General features: G+C 36.7%; 1 protein-coding gene across 3 annotated transcripts in view; it reads left to right on the forward strand.

The window, feature by feature from the left end:
• Positions 1-24,170, forward strand: part of SEPTIN9 (septin 9) — a 2,307,078-nt gene that overhangs the window by 1,268,008 nt on the left and 1,014,900 nt on the right. The window contains exon 1 of one of the 3 annotated variants that reach the window (XM_044085003.1): positions 1,976-2,214. The exons of the other annotated variants lie outside the window; for them this stretch is intronic. Within the exon in view, the coding sequence (XP_043940938.1) occupies positions 2,160-2,214 (55 nt within the window). The 5' untranslated portion in view covers positions 1,976-2,159. Of the gene's footprint in view, positions 1-1,975; positions 2,215-24,170 lie in introns of those variants that run through there. 3 annotated transcript variants of the gene reach the window in all.

Genomic DNA, 24,170 nt, shown 5'->3' on the forward strand with positions numbered 1-24,170 from the left:
CATGTTTGTGGTGTCTCTCAGGCATTATGTGGTATAAATATCTCCATACAGTAAGCAGAACTGAACATGATTCTAGATTCTAGATGACAATAGATCTTTTAATAATATGTACTAGGGATAATTGTATGACTAGATAAAGGCAATTATTTGTAATCACTTGTTGTTTAGCTCTGTTATGAGATTCCAACTTTCTGTTATCTCTCCCTATTAGTTGCAAATAAAAAAAGAGTGCAGTAGTACAGTTAGGTGAATTGTTCTACATGCGTGTGTATGTGTGTGCGTAGGTGGGATGTTTAAAAGGACACTAGTGTGTTCTTTTTTCCAGTTGTTAGTTTCTCTTCTGAATACACCATAAACAAAACCTATACCCTTTGAAGTAAATTTCTTTTTGTGATTGTGTTTGTATGTGTGTGTGCGTGTGTGTGTGTGTGTGTGTGTGTGTGTGTGTGTGTGTGTGTGTGTGTGTGTGTGTGTGTGAATGTGCATGAGCGTGCATGTTCGCTGGTAATGTAGGAGCACATGTACTCACACATGCCGCACTTTATCCCAGCATGTACATTACATTTAATTTTGCGTGAGTTTAATAACATGCTTCTGCTGTGAAGCAAATTAATTAAGACAAATATGTTTTGATCCAGTTATAAGAAGCTTACAGTTATCCTTTCTGCTATAGAGACTCATAGCATCAGAAGGAGAGGCATAGGGAACTCCAGCTGTTGACTACCTGTTTTCTGACTGAAGGATATAACATCACAACTGGATTTTTCTGTAACAACCACTGGTGATTCAGAAATACTGTGCCAGAATTGTAGCAGTCGGCAGCTGTACTTACATGCTTCCTGTCCCTACAGCTTTTGTTTTATCAGCTTGTTAGTTTATAGTGTGTGGCCAGCAGTTTTAGTCTCAAACTACCGTTCCCTGTATGTAGAGTTGGTGAGTCAGAAATACTTTGTCAGAACTGTAGCATTCGGTAGCTGTGCTTGCATGTTTCCTGCCCCTACTACTTTTGTTTTCTCATGCTGATACTTTGTAGTGCATGACCAGTTTTTGCCTCCTTGTGTGTACCTTGCAGATGATCATCAGCTGCATGGCTGCACTACTTTTATTGTTAGTGCCCTCCATGCTCTTCCCCAGGGCTGGAGCTGCATTTGTGACACATTGGGAAGAGGGAGTAGACAGGAGAAGGTGGCAGCATCCTTAGCCTCATTATCGGTCACTTATTCAGCAGCATATATTTAGTCCAGTGAATGTCTGACTGGAAGTGAAATATTAAGTGTTTTCAGTTCTCTCTACAAGAAAACTGAATACCATATTGTTACGCAGTATATGCATGTGTGCGTGTGTGTGTGTGTGTGTGTGTGTGTGTGTGTGTGTGTGTGTGTGTGTGTGTGTGTGTGTGTGTGTGCTCGTGCACATATGTTTAGGTGTACAATATTTTAAGGAGTCTCTTAATTTTTGTTGGTCAATGCAAAGATGTTATTCTGCACAGTGAATATTCCCTAGGTCTGCCTGTGTTATTTACATTTAGTACAGTGTAGTGAACAAAGGATTTAGTAAACATCTAAGGACTCTGAAAAAGGGTTTCAATCAAGTTTTCTTCATAAAAAATGGGGTTATAATTATGTTTCTTTGTCATGCAACTTTATGCAGTAATTATTTTTATTGTGCTCTTTATATTGAGCTACCAGTTGGACTAAAAAAAGTTTGCATAATCAACCAATTTTCTGAATAGGTCATCTTTTAAGTTTTTATTGTTTTGTCTAAATTTTAAGAGTCCCTCTCTGTCTCTCTTCTAGTTGACGTCGGTGTGGTATACCACTGCACTTTGGAAACACAAAACTCTTTGAAAGACATTTCTGTCAGCCAGTGACTTCAGTACTCTGTTCATTACAAGCATGTGTGAGCTGGGAGGGCTCTTTCTCTCTCTCTCTCTCTCTCTTTCTCTCTCTCTCTCCATTCATTCAGCTAGATCCTGCCTTCAGAGGGGCTCTTTTCAAGCTCACTGAGGCTGAGCTGAGAAAAAACAAAAAAAAAGTCACTCCCAAAAGAGTTTGTAGTGTTGGATTGCAAAAGACTTTTCCTAATTTGGGATTTATTTAAAACTCAGGGTGTTTCACTGGAATACAGTCTTGAGTGGCTGAAACGTGTTTGGGTTAAAAATGACCGATCCCACTGTTAATGCACATTTGGAAGGAATTATCTCGGACTTTGAAGGTTAGTAGATTTTTTTTCTGAGCTTTTGTAGTGAAGTATTGCTTTAGAGTGGAGTACAAAGCAGATCAGCAAGTTTGACTAGTTACCTTTTACAGCAAAGAGTGTTTATTCTAGATAACTGTTAAAGGATTCAGCAGTCTTTCTTTGGTATGTGATTTGGAATCTTATGCATTTATTTTTATTTTTCTGTTATTCAGGAGCATTCAGGCACATGACATACTGTATAATGATATGATTCCTTAATTCTATTTTTCCGTTTTCTTGAGATTGGTATGCTCTTTGGAGGACTAGTATCTACTATGAATCTGTCATAACAAACGCTGTTGCGCATAGTATAGTTGTGTCACATAAAGAGCTATTACTTTTCTTCATGACCAGGGGCTGTTCTTTTCCATTAAAGGAGGAAAAGGGAGGAAGGCGGTGGTCCCATGAGACACAAGGTTGCATTTTTTACATTTTAAGGTAGCGCAGTACTTACTTCAGGTTTACTCTGAAGTTTTGTAACACAGTCAGCACAGAGTAGATTGTTTCTGGAAGCAGACTGAACATTTTGATAAGGGTCTTATCTGAAGTGCATTTGTTATTGCAGAAATTTTGCAACAGCATTATGCAGACTAAAGCTGTGTCAGATTTTGGTTATACAGATGGGTTTCACTGCAATGCTTGGTCTGCTACTTGTTTATAAGCCATGGGGAAAATTGCATGCGGTTAAAATGCAGCCCTTTTAGTAGCTGTTTTGACTTACTCATTACACTAGACCTTTCTTTACTCTTGTTTTTGGTATTTTATGACCAGCATGCATCCTCTGGGCGCTCAAAGGAATGTTGGAGAATTTTCAGCAAATATAAGTAAGACTAAATGAAGCTGTAATACTATAAGTACAGGTCTAATGTCCCACTGTTGCATGTATAGCTGGCTTAAGTGACTGATAAACAAGTTGGAGGCATTAAAATACAGCTACCAAACAGCTACTATTGGGATGCTAGTTTCATGGATAGAAGCTGCTAATTAGTATACTAAAGATGTACTAAAACACTAGCATCAAAGTGTGATGTGTCCACTGACTTTTGTTACCCCTCCCCCTACACGTGTGATGTTGTTTCACTGCTGCTGCTGGTACTTTCTGAGAGTTACCATCTTTGGATTAGGAAATACTTCCCTGAGGGATTTCTGTTACCTGGTCCAAGAGAAATTGGGGACCACACTGATAAATGAGTGACTGTTGCACTGTTGCACAGAGCACTGTAAGATGTTTTAGTCCATGATGAGGGCAAATCCCTTAAACTAATGCTACACCCATTCCACCAAAAATAAAGTGAGCACTTAACAGTGCTTTCCAGTTTACAGAGACAATGCTTCACTGCAGTTAGTGTCTTCCAGGAAATGTGATATCATGGCAGCCTGTGGGATAATTTGAATATTATGCCCTTTCTGACTGGAAGGGTCTGTGTCATCCTATCCTTTGCTGTCCTTTAAATCAGATCATTCTAGCGCATTGTACTCCTATCTGTCACAGTGGTATATAGCCTGCTATTGCTGTCTGAATGTCTGTAATCATCTGATGTCTTGCTCCTGTTTCTGTTATCAGTGACATTTAATCTTACCAGAGCAGCCTTACCAGGTTTAATATTACATGGTAACACAGTTTTTTAAGAAAAATGGATAGCATCGTGACCCTGTACCCCTGCTGACATTTAAGTTTATTACATAATATGATGCGTGACATAGATTATTTACAATATAGTCTTGCATTTTCCATGATAAAAACACTATATAAAAATGATTTTCTGTCATTCTGTAGCTGCTAAACTGCTTAAGCAGCCTGATATATAGAGTATATCTCTTGTCAGTCTGTGCATAAAACGCAGCTGACCAAAGGAGCAATCAGCCCATGATAATATTAGTAAAACTAGTTGCCTTTTAGCAGCTCATAGAGAATGCATAACAGTCACAGTTAGACCTTGTTTAGACTTTTATTCCAGTCTGCTATTAGGAAATAACATGCAGAAGGTGTTTAATCGTGGTTGAAATGAGATTGTTAATGTGGAATGTGGGAGTTCATCTGCTTAAATGCTATATTAAGCTTGTGTTATTTACGTTAGTTGCCATTAATGAAATGCTGCAAATGTCACAGACTGTCAATTATGCTTGTGTAGACATAGAAGCTAATTTTCATGCTGCTTGGCTTAAAACTGATTTCATATATACTTCACTGTGCTGTGAATGTAATCTGTGCTTAGTAGTATAAATTTATAATAAAATGAAGTGTAGCCCTCTGCTTTCTTAATGCCCTGGATTCACAGGCGCTGTCCTAATATGAGATATTGTAACTGTGAGGGCACTGGGAATCTGGGGCTCAAATATGCCACAGATGGAATTGCAAAGGGAAGAAAGTCCTGTGGTTAGCATCTTTATACCAGGACTAGACTTTGTAAGAAATCTGTCACATTCAAACTCCCATGCAAATGTCTGAAAACTTGTTAATTATTGACAGAATCATTACTCTTTATGGGATCATGCAAGTAGTGTTATAATGTGATGTCTGTGACACTGGTGTTCATAACGGCAGGAGGGGATTGGGTATTAAAATGATGTTGAAATGACAGTTTGAATTCCCCTGTCTTAAAAATTTAAACTTACACAGATTTTTAGGAAAATAAATTTTCTGTGTATTTAAGATAGATGGACACTGTTAAAAAATGTTCTTTGAATGGTTGATCTAGGCTCAGTAAATTCAGTGAATTCAACAGTCACTGCCACTGTTTTTACTCATGTACATTGATAGGAGCCGTGCCTCTGCCCACTATGAAATGTCAATCCTTAACCTACTGAGTCATCAGTCAATGCACCTTCTGAATGTTAAGGGCAATGCCAACAAGAATAGAGTGCTTTATGCAGGGAACATCTCCAATGTGCAGCCTCACCATGTCAGGGATTTTCCCCTCACCTGCTTACTAATACTGACGCAATGGCTGCATAACCACAGAACAACGAGAAACATTCTGAAATGGTGAAGCCATGGCCTGCACAGCTGCAGTCTCATATTTGTTCCAGTAAAGTTAAACCAGTCAGTGACTAGTAACTTCAAGGAGTTGTAATTGTGGAAACTAAATTCAAATAATTATGAGTCATCAGGTGGTAGATGCTCAGAGAAACTGATTTAGGATTCTTAAATAAATGAAATTTAATTTTCATGAGATTAATTTATATCAGCAATATTTCAGTGAGACTTTAAGTAATTCCTGTGTTTGCATTATAATTTTTTTATGCATGTATGTCTATATACACACACACACACACACACACACACACACACACACACACACACACACACACACACACACACACACACACACACACATATATATGTGCACTCACACACGCACACAAACATATATATATATATATATATATATATATATATATATATATATATATATACTTGTGTTATTCATATGCAGTTTTAAAATAAATTGTAAGTATGAAGTTCTCAGTAAGTGAACTAACTGTACAATAAGTAGTACAAATAAGAAAAAAATGCAAGTTATAAGTTAATGAGTACTTGGGCCTAAAATGTCAAATTCATTGAAAAAGTTTTGTTTTCTAGTACTTACGGTTTACTCATAGTTTTCCCCAAAAACAGAAAAGGAGTGTCCCTGTAGATTTCACTTTTTTCTATGTACACTCTTCCATCTGGATAGTTTTTCCAGGATTATGTGTATGTAAGACAGAAAACAAATATAAAAAAGCAGTGTATGTGAATGTGCATAGTAGCGGCTTGGCCGGATGTATGCCCTAGATGTTCTAAGGCTTTTGATCTGTAGTTTGTACATAGCTGCCACCAGTAGATGCTATACTTACTGTTAGTCTGCAGATCTCTCCAGTCCATACCCCTCCCACGAACCTCAACTCTCCAACCAACACTGCTTTATCTGCGACATTGAGGTCAAACTATAATAGCACAAAGTAAGGGATGAATATTTGTCAGTGTGACTATGAGAGGTATTGCCAGCTGTGCCAGGAGAAGTAGGTTAGTGGATGTCTAACATATGCCAGCATAGCTAGCTGGAATTTTGTAAAGAATCATATGTCATTTTCATATCAAACTGATTTGTACAGATGCTTGTGTTAAAAAAAGTATTTGTAAAGCTGATTGTGTTTACCAACAGTGTGCCCTGCTGCACATAAAAAGAATTATACATACATTATTGTAGCTGTTTAAATGTATATGTTTTAACAGAGGATACTGGAAGAGAAGAGGTTAATCTCAATCCACCTAACTTTGAAAATAGTTTGAAATTAAATTACCTGGATTAGGCCATAAAGATTGTATCTTACAGTTATCACTGCAACCAGAGACAAAAAGTCTGTACTTGGAACCTTTCTGTATTGCCTTTGGGGTGAACTAGTTGCTACTGTGGAAGGGCAGAGGTTTGAAATTGTTTTATGACTTACAGAAGCTGCAAAAATCTGAGCAAAACTCTGTGTGTGTGTGTGTGTGTATTATTGACACATATGTGCTAAATCCTGGCAGGTTCTAGCAGTGAGGTAGCATGGGAACCAGAAGTCAAATAACGTATGTATGTGATGTCATTCTGTAATCTAGGACAAAAGTGATGTTTAATACTAGATGAGGCTGAAGTCTCATGGCAGTCCGTATTTGGAACCTGACAGAGAAGGAACCCTCACCTACTTCATCTTGCCTTGATCTAATAAGCGAACCAGGGAATAGTAATTCTTTAGATCATTCAGGAAAATATAGTGAGATTAGTTAAGTACTGTTTTTCTATATCTGTGTGAATTAATTTGTCTGTATTATTTTAATATTTCCTGTGTCTGAAACTCTGAAGTTTACTGTAAATAAATATTTAGTATTTTCATGTTCTTTTCTTATTTATTATTAAAAATATTTAAACTTTTCGTTCTGGCTGGTCTTTTAGAGAATATTTTAATCTCTAAGAGTACTTATATATATATATATATATATATATATATATATATATATATATATATATATATATATATCTACTGACAGCTCTGGCCACTCTTGAAATCCTTCCTGTTGGTCAAAATACCATTTGTATTAATTTTAATTTCCCTCACTATAATTGGGTATCCTTGCAAGAGCCTTAGAGTAGCTGGCTTTGGAGTGTCTGGTGGTGATGTAACTACCTTATAGTCTGGGCAAAATGGGCTATAGCTATTAAATCTGTGCTAGCCTTTCCCAGGGACAGATAGAAAAATCCAGACCCCAAACTGAGTGTGTTCCCTGTGTGCTCTTAAGAGAAATTGTGTTTGATGCAGAGAGCTGCATCTGGAAGTACTGAGTGCATCCATTTTTTCCAAGTGAACATACCTCTCCAGTGCCAGTGATGAGGATTCAGGCTCCAAAAATACTGGCCCAGAGTGAGGACATCACAGTCAGCATTGTGTCCATCAGTACCTATAAATAAATATGTCAAAGTGCATTAGAGTGAAATGGCCATTTCTACACAATACAGGAAGTGATCAATATCTGACAGCAAGATGGAGGCCTGACACGTCTGTCTCATACCTGATATGATAATCAGTTTGGGCTGTTTTTATACTTCATACTTTCTGTTGTCATCCTCTTCTCACTGCAGTAGTGGTAAGTCTTCATTTCTACCAGCTGTTATGCATGCTGTTTACTAGAATACTTAGATGGTAGGCTATACATGCTATGTCCAGCTTTGAACTGCTGAATCACTGAATGTGGCCTTCACATACAGCCTCTTTTAGCTTTCAGTCACTAAGGAGTGTATCGGTCTTCAGTGCTCTTCAGCAGCAGAACCTTGTTGCTTATTAGGTGTGTTTGCTCTACAGAACATGAGATGAATGGAACTCCTTAGTGTATACTATAAGAAGTTAGTTCTGCTCAGGTCTTTTGTGATTTTGATCAGAAACATTGATTTAGTTGAAACAAGCCATGTGACATTCTGCACAGAGTGATAAGACTTTCCTCAAGAAAGCGTTATGGCAGTGCTTTGGTCTAATTTCAGCTAAAGCACACTCTTAGAAGAGATAGTGCTGCTTATAGCTTAACTGGTTGGCATTTAGCTCAGAAGTGTATTCTGAAGAATAAGAATTGTCTATCATGGATTCAAACAACAGCCAAATGATTTACTATTCTTAAGACATGGAGTATTCCAGGTGAACTTAGTATTTAGTGTACTCACTGTGGAATGGAACAGCTCCATTTTTGTATTGGGATAATGCCGTGTATACAGGTTAGGTGACCCAAGTTTGATTAGTCACTCAGGTGTTTGATATAGCGGGGGGGGCATGCCTGTCCTTCAGGAAGGGCAGTGTGGAACAGGATGCATACAGCCACAGTGTCTCATAGGTAGGATAGCATAATGGTAACCATGCTGGCATAGGGATATCAGCTCACCAAGACACTGTCTTGCAGTAATTTTCATTAATGAGTGTAGAGAAGCACAGTAATATGGTTGTTCACCTCCCTACCCATGTGGTGGGATTAGATCATAAAATGTCCTCATTGCTGTGATGCGGACAAGGGTGCACAAGCATCCTCATGGCTATCTGTGAGATGGACCCCCCCAGACTGCTCTATTTTGGGATAATTTGTTAATACAGGGGATGGAAGGAAGAGGCAGAGCAGCATTATGGGAGGCTTTATAGCTAGCAGACACAGGGATAAAAAGCACATAGAAAAAAATCCATTCTGCAATGGTAAAGCATTATTATTATTATTATTATTTTTTTTTTTTATTATTGTTATTATCATCATCATTGTAATACCTCTATAAAAGTAGCTTATCAGCCACATTCACAAACTATATAGCAGTTGCCAATCTCACTCCCTTTTCCAAAATCTTGGAAAAGCGCATTCACACCCAACTTACTACACATATCACCTCTTATAACCTCTGTTTTCCTTGACAGCATGTTTTCAGGCCCAGTCACAGTACAGCCACTGCCATTCTAAGGTTCACAGATAGAATAACTCACAACAAAAATTCAGGACTTCTAACCTCAGCTCTATTTCTGGATCTGTCCAAGGCATTCAATATAGTCAGTGATCAAATTCTCCTAACTAAACTCTCTTCCTATGGACTACCAGCCTCCTACCCTAACTGGTTTCTTATTTCCCTCATTAATATGACCAAAGCATTGAAATGGCAAGATGATTTCTCCTCTTTCCTTCTTACTTTTACCAGAGCCTCACAGGGCTCACTCCTAGGACCACTACTGTTTAACATATTTTTTCAGTGACTCAAACACAGTGGCCAAAGCAGCCACCATATTACAATACGCCAATGACTCTACTTTAATATCTGCTGCTAGAACACTGCCCATGCTCCAAACACTCACACAGAAATCCTTCTCCTCAACAGAAACTTGTCTCGACAATTTGCAACTCCTCCTGAATCCAAATAAAACTAAACTACTACTGTACACTCTTCATACTCTCTGTCTGTCTCTCTCTTTACCCAAAACCTACCTTATATGTACAATATAGAACTGATATCTCACACCAAACTACTAGGTGTGATTATAGACAACCACTTGAAATCTGATCGCCGCCTTCAGCAAGCCATAAAGAAGATATACCAAAAGATAGGCTGCTTCTATAGAGCAAAGCACTACCTTATTAACTCTGCTAATCAAAGCATAGCCATTTCTTTTCTACTCCCACCCTATTATATCTCAACTCCTCTCTATCAGCCTAACTAGAGCCATACTTCAATAAATTAGCCAAATTAGCACCCAGCTAACAGTATAGATCATATCACTTCCTTTCTCTAAACAACTGAACTGCCTCAAACTAAATAATTCTCTCCTGCAATCAAAATTAATTAAAACCTTCAAACTATGCACAACTGTAAAAAATTCCCATCTCTTCACGCCATCATTCAACCTTACACTGATAAGGAACCCCTGCATTCCACTGAGAAATCACTACTCTGTGTAACTAAACCTTACGGCAATGCAGGATGCTACCAGTATTCAGACTGCTAATAGCAGGAATACCATCTCACACCACTTAAGAGCAGTCTGTAACCTAAAAGATTTTTAAATGCCAACTAAAGCAAGACATGATAGTTAAAGAGTTCTGCACCTGCACCACCCCTGGTTAAACTGGTACTGATTTAGCTATTTGAGTTTGTACAAAATTCTCTGCTGCAAAAGACTTAATGCACTGTTATGACAACTCTACCCTCCTCTATCATCTCATCACCTTTATCTTCCTAGCGTCTCCTACCCTCGTTCCTTTCTTTGAGCTGCTCTAACTCTTTATCTTAAAAAAATGCATTTATCTACAATCCACGAATCTGTTATTTTTAATCAAAACTGTTTGTAAATGATGTACCTTTTGAAAAGACTCTCTAAATAATCGAACTATTGCTCATGAATGAAACTGACTGTAAATGAAGAAACAATGTAAATGATGTCATCATGTTTACAAAATGGAGCTTTTTTCTCTGGGCTTCTGTTGAAAAAGGAAACTATTCAGTTGCACTTTCCTTGTAAACAAATGTCATTAAATAAATATAGAAACTATGGGCTTTTCTAGATGGTCTCAGATTTTCCTCCAGCTTGCATTTCATGTATTCCAGTGCTGACTTCCCCACTGCATTTTAATTTTTTTAGGTACCATTGCAGACCCTCATACAGAACATTTGCAAATCCATTTTGCTTTAAAGTAAGGTAAACATAAAGAAAGCTGGTATTCAAATGGTCATCAAAATGTTTTAAGACATGATGTGTCTCATAGCAGCAACTGCACTTTTAAATGCCACTGAAAATCAAACAACGTAAGGCCTTATATAACCCGGTTTCTGCATGTATAGCAACATTTTGTATTTTATACATGGGGGCAGTAAAAATTGGTCACATCTGCTTTTATTCCACATCTGGTTAGTCAGCATAATTTGATTGACTAAAAAGATTGTGGACAGGCGTGTGAGATCTCTCAATTCCTTGGGCTGGGTAATATGCCCTTTCCCACCTAATATTGTATGATCACGGAGTTAGTATATGTAATTAGCAGGGGGTGTGGGGCGGTGCAGTTCCCACATGGGGGTGCAACTTTTTTTTCTTTTTTTTTTGTGTATTTCAGTTTTGCATGTGCCGATGTTATTACTCTGCACACTGGTACTAATGTGTTGACAATTGCATTGTGGATGTTCTCTAGTCGACATTAGGAATGTCGACATTTGGGTCTGTTGTTTATTTTAAGTTGACCTATATATATATATACATATATATATATATATATATATATATATATATATATATATATATGTTTTATACACACACAAATATATATATATATATATATATATATATATATATATATATATATATATATATATATATTTATAGAGAGAGAGAGAGAGACATGTTGTTCTGTAAGCCGCATGTATGATCTTGATATCATGTACTGTAACATGCAGAGCTCTGACTTGTATATAAGAACAGGTAGAGTATTGTTTCCAAGGCCTTATTCCATAGTATGTACAGGGAATTGCGGGAACAATATATACAAGGGCAGAATGAAGTCTAAAAGGTGGCAGCAGTTAAACGAGCTATGTAATGTTTGACTGAAAAAGATTGGATAGATTATAAGTGATGTATAATGTTTGCAACTAGGAGTGTGTCAGTATGGATTGTGACGTAGAATGCTTACAACTAGGATTGTGTCAGTGTGGTTTGTTTTCATTTGTATAAATGTATGATTGTCTATGCTGTAAGTGATGGTTTAATAAAGAGATGTTTCTTGTTTAAAAAGGAAAAAAGAAAAAAAAGGCAGGAATTGAATAATTTATGTAATGTTTCTTAGGTTATATCACATATAGCAATAAATGTGAAGTACAATGTTTGTTATGTTAATTATAGTGTGATTACTTTTGTATGAATTTAAATTTGTAACTATGCCGTTTGAAACCACACTCGACAGAGTAAGTACCTCTGCACTTCCACAAAACCAAAGTAAATAATATCCAAAAACACAAAGCAGCAGAAAGCAACCACCGGCTTGACAATAATCCAATCTAGCTCGTTTTAGGTAAAAAAAAAGATTAAAACGTTTATTCGGTAAGTGCTTTCACATTTGCTTCCTCAGACCGTAAAACTTTTACAATGAACAAACAGTTATTTAAAGAGTAGTCATGTGGTAAAACATCAATTATTCCATTAACTTCTTTAAAAATACACTAACCTTTTAAAAAACTTTTACTGAACACCTGCATTACGGAGGATAAATACTCACATGCTAGACAACTTTCATCACAATTTACATAAAAATCGTTGGATTCATTATAATATTATGGAAGTAAAATACGTTGTTGATGTTAAATTTAATTACTGCAAATATACATTACTATATTACTCTAATAGTAATGTGTTGTATATATACAACACATTACTATTAGACTCACCCACCCCCACTCTGCTCTGTTGTACCACTTCCCCCAATACTTTTACCACTACACCATCTTACCTATCACCCCACACATCCAACTACCATCTACTAACTCTAAAATGCCAACATCTCCCTCCCACCTCCTAACTCAACTACTTCTCATTCTCACACTACTTCCTTCTCTTTTTACTGTCTATCTCTTAACCTTATACGAACAACCACTATACTCCTCCACCCCCTTTCCCGCAATATATACTTCAACATTAACAATTGACACTATTCCAATCTCTCTAAATATTACATCCTCACCCATCTACATAGTTCCCAAATTTCACAGACTTACACCCATGAAATATAATCATTCCAATAATAAAAAACAACCTAACCATTCTTACAAGCTACTTTATCATAAATACATTACTCACCTTCACACCCTACTTAATGGAAACATACACCTAAACCATGGGCCTATTCATACCTCGACCACTGACAAATATACCCCAGTTAACAGTAGCACCATAACCTTTTCCAAGCCAGCAAACTCTCTCCTCATAGCACATCTCAATATACGCAGCATTAATGATAAAATCCCACACCTTCATGCCCTACTAGATGTCCACCAATTTGATATCCTATGCCTATCTGAAACATGGCTTAAACCCACAATCAAAGACAATGAAGTCACCCCTCCTGGTTATAATATCATTAGAAAAGACCATACTACCAAAAAGGGAGGAGGGGTTGCAATCCTCCATAAAACCACACTACAAATTAGTACCTTTAACCTCAACCCACCCTTAGACAACAAAGCTGAAATTCTGATCACTAAACTTCAGGTCAACCCTAATAAAGCCATTAATGTCATCTGCCTATACCTACCACCTGGTAACAATATTAACACCCTCGAAAATATCCTGAATTGGCTTACTGTCAACCTCCCACAGGAAACTATAATTCTAGGTGACCTTAATATTGATTGGCAGTCCTGTAATAGTTCACACCCCTCTACCCATATCAACCTATATGGCTTTACTCAAACTATCAACTCCTCTACCAGAACTCAAAAGCCCAACAACAAAGAAACTATCCTGGACTGGATACTTACTAATAATCCTCTACATTCATACAAAGTAGGAACCCTCCCAGATGATCTAAGTGACCACTCCCTAACCTATTTTATTAGATCTAAAACCAACCTTGCACATCCCAATACTGCCAGAACTGTTCGCTCCAAAAAACAATTTAACCATGCTCTATTCCTTACAGAACTTAAACAATGCAATTGGACACCTCTAAATATCTTCCATTTGATGAAGCAGTATCATATTTTAATTCCACATTCTTATCCATCCAGAACCACCATGCCCCACTACTTTCTATAAGATGTAAAGCTAAACCAGCTCCCTGGCTCTCAAACACTTCAAGGCATAAAATCCATCTGAGAAACAAAGCTTGGGTTAAATGGCATTCTACAAAAAACCCATTAGATCACTTAATTTTCAAACAACTAAGAAATGACACTAAAAAAGCCATTGTACTAGATAAAAAGAACCTTTACCTCCAAATACAGCAAACCGATGTTAATAAACCACAAATGTTCTGGAAAAGCATTAACAAACTTCTTCATCCAGGACAATAAGTCACCCCTAACCCTCTAGGCTCGAACCCAGATAATCCCATCAACACTGCCAACTCCTTTAACTCCTTCTTTACCAATGCCATCCAATCTCTTGCTAGTCATCTTACACCAGACATTGCAAACCTTCCTAATTCATCTGTAAATCCTCCACCTTCCTTTCTATTCCATCCAGTGCCCACATCCACTATTTGCTCTCTACTACGTAAACTTAAATCTTCCACCCCCTCAGCTGACCAACTCCCAGCAGAATACCTTCAAATAGGTGCTAAATCTATAGCCTACCCTATATCCATTCTTATCAATAGAACCATTAGTGAAGGAAATATCTCGTCCATCTGGAAGATTTCCTATATCATTCCTCTGCACAAAGGTGGGAACTCAAATGATTTCTCTAATTTTCGTCCCATAGCCTTGCTATCTCCCCTCGCAAAAATTATGGAAAAGTGTATTCAGAAACAACTACTCAACCATCTGCTCCAAAATAAACTTCTGGCTAACTGTCAACATGGCTTCAGACCTTACCATAGTACCACCACTGCCCTGCTATCTTTTACAGATTGTATTAACAATAATCGTAACAACAGCCTTCATTCCTCAGCAGTATTTGTTGATTTATCCAAAGCCTTTGACATGGTTCATCACCACCTGCTCTTACACATCATGCAATCTCTGTCCTTAGACCCATTAACTATCAACTGGTTCAAATCTTACCTTGATAACAGGAAACAAGCAGTACTCTGGCACAATAATCTATCAAATCTCCTACCTATATCCCTTGGTGTCCCTCAGGGCTCCATATTAGGGCCACTCCTATTTTTCCATCTACACTAATGATCTTCACTCAGCAATTCCTTACTCTACCTGCATTCAATATGCAGATGACTCCACCATTATCTGCTCAGCTACCTCTCAAATTGAACTGCAAATCTTGATCCAGAATGCATTTAACACTGTGGAACAATGGTTTACTAACCGCTGCCTCCTCCTTAATCCCAAGAAAACAAAACTGCTACTCTTCTCCCCAACACGTAAGTCCACCCCCATACAATTTTCACTTACATCCAACAATGGTACTGTTATCTCTCCAGACCCAACTACCAAGCTCCTAGGAATAACTATTGACAACAACCTCAACTTTGACACACATATTAACACCACAATAAAAACTGTCAACAAGAAACTTGGATCCCTCTATAGAATCAAACCTTTTCTCACTACAAAAGCCAGGACTGCTATAGCCAGAACTCATCTCATCTCTATCTACTCTATGCCTCACCCATATTCACAAACCTTTCTAAAACCAACATTAACAAGATCACTGTGTCATATAATAACATTGCTAGATTTGCTGCTGCCTCCCCTTACCATACTCATCACTGTCTAAACCTTTTACAATTTGATTGGTTAGAATTTCATCAGCATCTTCATCTTTCTCAGCTTACTATTGCCCATAAAAGCCTGTATCAACCCTCAAATACTCCTATTCTCTCAAGACTACTTACCCCCTACCATAATCCTAAAAACTTACGCTCAGCTAATAAACTACTGTTTAACACCTGTAGAGCTCATAACCGAGCAGGTGACTCCTTCTTCTGTAACACCGTTGGTAAACTATGGAATCTACTACCTACTGAACTTACAACTCTCTCCTCTCATTCACTTTTCAAAAAGAAGCTCAAGCTTCATCTCAAAAAACACTGGTTATGTTCCTGTATTACCCCTGACTAATTGCTTTATCCTCTAGCATTAACCACCTGCCTCAACTTCCATTCACTTTCTAACCTTTTATTTATATTTTCTTTTTTCTGAATCCTGGGACTTTAGTCTTCATAAGTCTTCTTAAGTCTTCACATATATTTCCTTATTATCAACATTGGTAACTGTCTTCCACACTATACATTGTATATATTCTGTGATGACTTTTTTTTTCAAAACCTTACTTAAAATGTTTTTATCATATTATTCTCTAGACTTTTTCATGACCTTATTTAAAAATGTGTATCTTTTATTTTTATTATTATTATATTTCTCTTATTTTCTATTTTGTCATTTTATATGTTGTTATTGTTTTTTATCTATATTGTTTTGCACATGGAGCTTTTCTCCCCGGGCCTCTACTGAAAATGGACATGTATCCAGCTAGACTAGCCCGGTCAACAAATGTAAAATAAAAAATAAAATAAAAATATAGGCTAACTATTGCCTGGATAGGCATCTTAGTTGAAGGCTTACATGACTGATGAAATGTTTGAAGGGATTGTAGATGCGTTATATTAATTGTACATGGCTGGATACAGTCGATGCTTATTAGCCTGTTGTAACAACAGTAACATAAATCCAGGCAATAGTTAGCCTGTATATTTTCAGTAATTAAATTTAACATCAACAACGTATTTTACTTCTATAATATTATAATGAATCCAATGATTTTTATGTAAATTGTGATGAATGTTGTCTAGCATGTGAGTATTTATCCTCCATAATGCAGGTGTTCAGTAAAAGTTTTTTAAAAGGTTAGTGTATTTTTAAAGAAGTTAATGGAATAACTGATGTTTTACCACATGACTACTATTTAAATAACTGTTTGTTCATTGTAAAAATTTTACAGTCTGAGGAAGTAAATGTGAAAGTGCTTACCGAATAAACATTTTTATCTGTTTTTTACCTAAAACGAGCTAGACTGGATTATTGTCAAGCCGGTGGTTACCTTCTGCTGCTTTGTGTTTTTGGATGTGAATCTAAATTTGCCTATGTCACAAGTGATAATTCAATAAAGGTGTTTGGAATATATATAAAAAAAGGATGCCATCAATACTGCCTAGTGTAGTATATGTAGTAATACTCCTTGTAGCTTTAAGTTTGGTATTAGCATGGTTGCTACTGCTGGTAATCTGGGTTCCGTGATGTGCAAGGGTGATAACGTGGTTCTGGTACATGCATGTTTTTCCTAGTACTTTGTAAACTAGTTTGCATATTTGATGAAAAAGTATTTTTGCATCTGTGCTGGGGTGGAATGGTGCTGGTCCTGGTTGTGGATTTGTGATCACCCTTCAAACGATTTTTTATCTGAAGGACAACACACTGAAAAAATAAAATTGCTGAAATCCACTTTCAGTAAACAACAAGCCAAGCTTTTTTTGCAGGGGTGCAAACCATGCCTCCCAACTTATATATACCAATTCCGCAGTCACACACAAGTGGAGTAAGGGCAAGCAGCTTTTAGTAATCATTTATTTACACTGATGTTAAGCAGACAAATAGCATTCAAAATCTCTGCATGCTCCCAATATAGCTTATCAGATAAAGGAAGGGACTTGGGACATAGTGGCTATGGGGATTTCTGTTTGGAGTAGTAATGAAATAGGGAGGGATAGGTTATGCTGGCCATGCGGAACTATATTGGCAAATTTTGTAGGAGATGCATGGACTGCTGCTTGCCATATTGGGGAGGTGGGTTGTCCAGGAAGCAGCATTTTGATTCAGCCACTTGTGCTGCTAACGTCAGAGCAGAAATATATTAACTAAAAATGGTATGTAAGGAAGCCTTTGAAATAGCACAGGTGGGCAGTAGAGGTAATGAGATCAAAAACAAAACTCTAGTTTTAGTGAAATGCGGTTGGATAGACAAAACAAAACATGCATTTCATAGGCTAAAATGGGCTAGAAAATGAGGGCAACCAAAATCACTCTAGATGGTGAATTACTGAAAGAAAAAAGGAGTAAACCTGAAATTAACCTAACACTGCAACTATTCAGATGATGATTGACCTGTGTTTTGTATTGGGGGTATACTGTTAGATAAAAACTGTTAGTGTTTTATGATTAGCTTATTTTGTACACCTCAATTTTTTATATTGGCTCTTTTGTTGGTCTTAGGTTTGTGTGTTGCTCAATTGTGTTGTCAACAAATTTTGATTTAATCTCAAATGTATACATATATGATGTGTGTGTGTGTGTGTGTGTGTGTGTGTGTGTGTGTGTGTGTGTATATATATATATATATATATATATATATATATATATATATATGTACATATATACAAATACACACACACATACACATAAACATATCTTGGTTTTGCAGTAGCACATCTCTTATAGAAAAATGTGTGTCTGCTTTTAAATATGTTTTAAAATGTATAAATTATGTGAACATTCTCACAGTAATTAGCCAAATTACATGATTTTAATTATGATTCCTGTAGCAAAAAAGAAAGTAGCCTGCACGGATAAATTCAGAATGTTAATTCCTCATGAACAGTCATTTGAAAGGAAGTGGAGAGTAAGTGAAAGAGGCCTCAGTCGGGGATAAGCTGTGCAGTGTAACCTGTAGATTATACCTTGATGAAATACCTGAAAGTAGGGCCTGACAGAGGCTTGCAGCCTTATACTTTCTTTGGGGCTAGGGAGAGACCTGCAGCCTAGGACTTTGTTTTTCATTATAAGGCAGCCTGTACCATGGAGGGACAGTTATGAAGGTACTGCTTGTAGACTGGAAGGGCAGTTATGAAAGTACTGCTTAAGACTGGAAGTGCAAAGTCATGTGGGCTAATAGTTTAGTGTAGGGAATTGGAATAAAGCTGTGTTGTTACATATGATTAGTGTCATGGATGGAGATGCTGGCAGCCCAGTTATCTGAAAGTTTGTAAATAATTATATGTCATTTGTGAATATTAACGTGATTTATATAGAAGTGTAACAAGGGGTGATTCTGCCAGCACAGCTGTCTGGAATTTTGTAAATAGTTATGTGTCATTTGTGAATGTCAGCATGCTTCACATAAGATGCTTGTGTTACAAATGGATTAGAACTGTATGTCAAGTGTATATCAAATTAGATTTGTACAGACGTGTGCTGAAAAGATATTTTATAAAGTACTGAGCTTAAAAACAAATCCACAGTGTGCCCTGCTGAAAGAGAACATAAATGTACATACACCATTGTAACTGTCTAAATGTATATATTTCAACAGTGGAAACTGGAACACAAGAGGTTAACTTCATTCCAGCAAAACTCCAGAAAAAAGCAATGTCTTTCAGATTTTCCTGGTTAGGGATCACCACAGTGGATCACCAGTCTGCAGATTGATTGGCAGTGGTGTTTTTACGGTGTTGAGTTGTCAGCCTGGCACCCAGCCTCCACAGAAGGCACTCACATACACATATGAACCTACCTGCATGTCTTCAAACCTCACTTGACCATAGGAAGGACATGCAGACTCCACACAGAAGAAGCTCCAGCTGAGAGTTCAACAGGAGACTCTCTTGCTGTGAGGCAACAATGCTAACTGCTCCACCACCGTGACAATTTCCAGCAAAACTTCAGAAAAATGGCTGAAATTAAATTACTTTATGACAGCAAGAGACAGGATGTCTATACTAGGGAGATCTATATGCTAATTTGAAGGTGACGTTATTACTAGGCTTGAGATGTGAAATTGTTTTATTGTTTTATGACTTCTAACAGCTGCGCACATCTGAGGAAAAGCCATTGTCTATGTATTTTTGCAGATGGATATTAAATACTACTAGATTTCAGCAGCGGGGGTTTGACCTGGGATAGAGTCAGATGACAAGAAATTATGTTGTTCTGCAAGCTTTCATAAACAAAGTTCCCCTGCACGTAGGGAGTTGCACGGCTAAGGAAGAGTCAAAAAAGAAAAACACAAGCCAGCAACAAGTGAGCCGTCAGATAATGAGTAGTTTATTTAAAAACTACTAAAGCAACATGAAAAGCTCATAAACAAACCGGTTTCGGCCCGGGTTTAGCCTAGCCTTCTTTAGTGTTTTACAAAAAAGCCAGTCATCATGTAATTTTATACATTCATAAAAAATAGTTGATTGGTTGACAAGAATTGCTATACTCATGAATATTCATTAAATATATACTAACAAGATTTTTCATAAATATTCATTAAGCCCTGGGCTAAAGAGAGCACCAAGTTTGGTGATCCATTTCTTTTCTTTAACATCAAGTTTTTTATGCCAGCCACATTTATTAGGTCTATCACCAATAAGTTTATCAATAATTACAAAGTGAAATTGAGCTGTATTATGTATAAGTGTATGTTTATATAAAGCATTGGATGTTCTTTTGCATCTAATATCACTCAGATGTTTGGACACACGTAACCTAAAGGGTCGGGAGGTTTGCCCAATATAGAATGAGTGACAAGTACAACAGGCCATGTAAATGGCCCAATCAGTATTACAGTTGGCAAAGAATTGAATATCAAAAACTCTGTTACTATTTCTGCTAGTAAATTCCTTTGATTTCAGGATATATTTGCAATTGACACAATGGCCACATGGGAAACAGCCAATGAGTTTATCCCCCAAAATAGTTGTTTGATACACCTGGGGTAATGTGGATTCAGAGTGATGTTTATAGTGATTAAAATATCCCGCTAAATTCTTTCCTTTGCGGAAAGAGAAGGAACATTTGTTAGGAATAATTGTTTGGATTTTGACATCCGCTTCCAATATATTCCAATTATCATTAATGATCTTCATCAATTTATTAGTGTTTCTGCCAAATGTAGTTGTAAAACGTAAAATGTTTTTGGTCATAGGTTTCTTTTTATACATCAAAAGATTTGATCTGTGTAGGCCCGAGGCAATGTTTTGAGCCATTGTAACATACCCTGAATTATAGCCCCTATCAATAAATCTATTGTGTAAATCCTGAGCATGTTGAACAAAGCTGGTATTATCAGAACAATTACGTCTAATTCTGATAAATTGAGATTTTGGAATGTTTTTAGGCGATATGCTTTGGATGAAAGCTGGAGGCATGGAGTAAGGTGTTATATTGGGGAAACTTACTATAAGTTTCAGTTCTAAGGGTATTATCCCTATTTCTAGTAACCAAAACATCCAAAAACGTTATGGATTTTTGATCATAGGTGATGGTAAATTGTAGTCCCCATTTGTTATCATTTAAGTATTCCATAAATTCCTGAAGATATGAAATATCTGATCTCCACACCATCCAGCAATCATCCAAATATCTCCGCCAAATATCGATTTCAGGTAAATACAAATTATGAGTGTCATCATAAATCATAATCTGTTCAATATAAGCCATGAACAGATCAGCATATATGGGGGCAAAAGAGGCCCCCATCGCTGTACCTCTGATCTGTAAAAAACATTCCTGATTGTAGAAAAAAACATTTTTAGTAAGCACATGCTCAGTCAGATTTAACAAAAAAGTATTAAATCCTGGTTGGTACATATTAGATTTATAGAGCCAAAATTCAATAGCCTCAAGTCCGGCCCAATGTGGGATATTAGTATATAATGAGCTCACGTCCAATGTACAAAGCCACCAATCCTGTTCTAACTGCATGTCATTAACAATACCCAAAAATTGAGTAGTGTCCTGAATTCGAGATCTAACAAATGATAACAAAGGTTTCAAATACATAGTCAGAAATTCAGATAGTGGCTCAGTAAGTGAGCCCATGCCCGACACAATGGGCCTGCCTGGTGGATGTAAAAGATCCTTATGAATTTTTGGCAGAAAATAAATGAACTGTCTAGCAGGGTCAGTGATTGTTAGATGATTTAATGTTTTGGTGGTTATAATCCCATTATCAACTGCAGAGCGTAAAAAAGCATCAATTTCTTTTTTAAATACAGGGGTGGGATCCAGTGGCATTTTAGTGTAATATCGAGCATCACCCAATTGTTTGTGAGCTTCGATATCATAATAGCTCCAGTTCAACACCACAACCGCTCCCCCTTTGTCTGCATTGATAATGACCAAATCTTTATTCCGTACAAGTTCCTCCAAACAGGATATCTCTCCATCAGTCATATTATTGGACATAGGTAAACAATGATTAAACTGAAAATGTAACTCATTAAGTACACTACGTAGAAATAAATTAACAGTAGGATGCATCGGGGGTGTAAATGATGAAGCATGAAATTTAAAGGTATCCATTTGTAACTGTTCATTATCCCCCTTATCCTGAAAAAATAATTTGAGATTAATAAGTCTGCGAAAAGAAAATAGATCTTGTGTAAAAATGTCCTCAGAAACAAATAAACCAGGAATGAAAGATAATCCTTTATTTAGTAGAGATATTTGTTCAGGTGTAAGTACAGTGTTAGAAATGTTACATACATTGTTTACTTGTTCGTTAGTACCTCCATCAAATTTTGTAGACTTGTAACTTTTCCTGTGTTTCCTGCCACCCCTCCGCCCTCTATGTTCCCTAAAGGGGGGGTATAGTTTTTTCGTTTGGGAGTTGGGGAATCCATGGTGAGCTGTGTTTCTCTATCTGTCTCTGATGAAGTGTTATAATCAGTGGATTCAGTGTTATTGCTACGTCCCTTAAGAATCGAACGTGGACGTTTCCTGTTGGAACTGGATAGATTTTTATTTTTATTGTACCCATCTTGGAATCTAACATGTCTAATGTTTTTAAAAGGTTGTCCCTTCTCGTAGTCAGAAAGATCACGAGATAATTTTTTAAGCTTTCTTTCTTTAAGAAGAGTGTCAAAATTTAACAATTCAGTGCTAAGTTTTGATAGTAAAACAGGGAAAAAAGTATAATTTTGATACTGATTACAATCCTCTATTAGCTTTAACACTTGAGTTGTTTCTTTATCAATGATCCTAATATAGTACTTGGATAAAGAGCTGACAAACTTCATTGAACATTCTTGCTGAATAGAAGACCATTCTGTAGTTAAACTTTCATCAGGGTCAGTTACCAAAGGCTGAATTTTAACCCTCAGACCCCTAGGGCAAATGCCCTTGGCCAAATAGGCTTTGAGTAATTTATGGTGCCAAACACAGGACCTAAGTGTTTTCATATTTTTATTAAGTTCAGCAAAAAGTTTCTCACATTTTTGTTCAGGCTTTATGGAAGTGATATTCCCAGAGCCCTCAGAATCATGACCAATGCCAAAAGGTGCAAGATCATCCTTATCCGATGATAGATCCAAAAATATTTTATTCAAATCCATAATGGATATATATTCCAATGCTGAGTCAAGGTAGTGTTATTAGAAGCAACCACGTCCTGTATACAAATCCAATGATAATCAGACAATAATGGTCATATAATGGTAGGTACAAAAATTGTACACCCTATAGCCACGTCATTCACAGGACAATAATGGTAAAATACCTTCAGCAATAGTCAACAAAACTAAAGTCAAGTGTTGGGCACCCAAATTCTCAAAATTGTACAAATAGAGATAATAAATGTATTCATTGATTATAATTGTTTAGATGGTCCAAGAGAAAAAGACAAACCCTGGCATACAGACCCTGTATCGTTCAATGAAGTCCAAGTATTAGTTAGGTCATATACTTCTTAATATTTACTAACTAGTATATTTTCCAAAAGAGTACATAACAGTAGGGGTCATCCACTAATAATAGTAGTATGTAAACTCACAAATTAAAGTGAGAGCATAATAAGAGCTGATGGAAAATAAATATTATGGTAGTAAATATGTCACTACATTAACTCTGAAAAACCACTTGTGGATTATCCAGTGTATAGCATAAAGAGAAAAAATTATTTATATGTCATTAACTCTGAAAAACCACTTGTGGATTATCCAGTGTATAGCATAAAGAGAAAAAATTATTTATATTTCCCAAATGAATCCTGTATTATATATAAAAACAGTCTCCTGGGGCCTATAGTTAGTTTCAATTTGAAACTACATTTGGCAGAAACACTAATAAATTGATGAAGATCATTAATGATAATTGGAATATATTGGAAGCGGATGTCAAAATCCAAACAATTATTCCTAACAAATGTTCCTTCTCTTTCTGCAAAGGAAAGAATTTAGCGGGATATTTTAATCACTATAAACATCACTCTGAATCCACATTACCCCAGGTGTATCAAACAACTATTTTGGGGGATAAACT

Source organism: Protopterus annectens, chromosome 10.part0 (genome assembly GCF_019279795.1).
Source record: "Protopterus annectens isolate FY-2018-M chromosome 10.part0, PAN1.0, whole genome shotgun sequence".
Taxonomy (NCBI): domain Eukaryota; kingdom Metazoa; phylum Chordata; order Ceratodontiformes; family Protopteridae; genus Protopterus; species Protopterus annectens.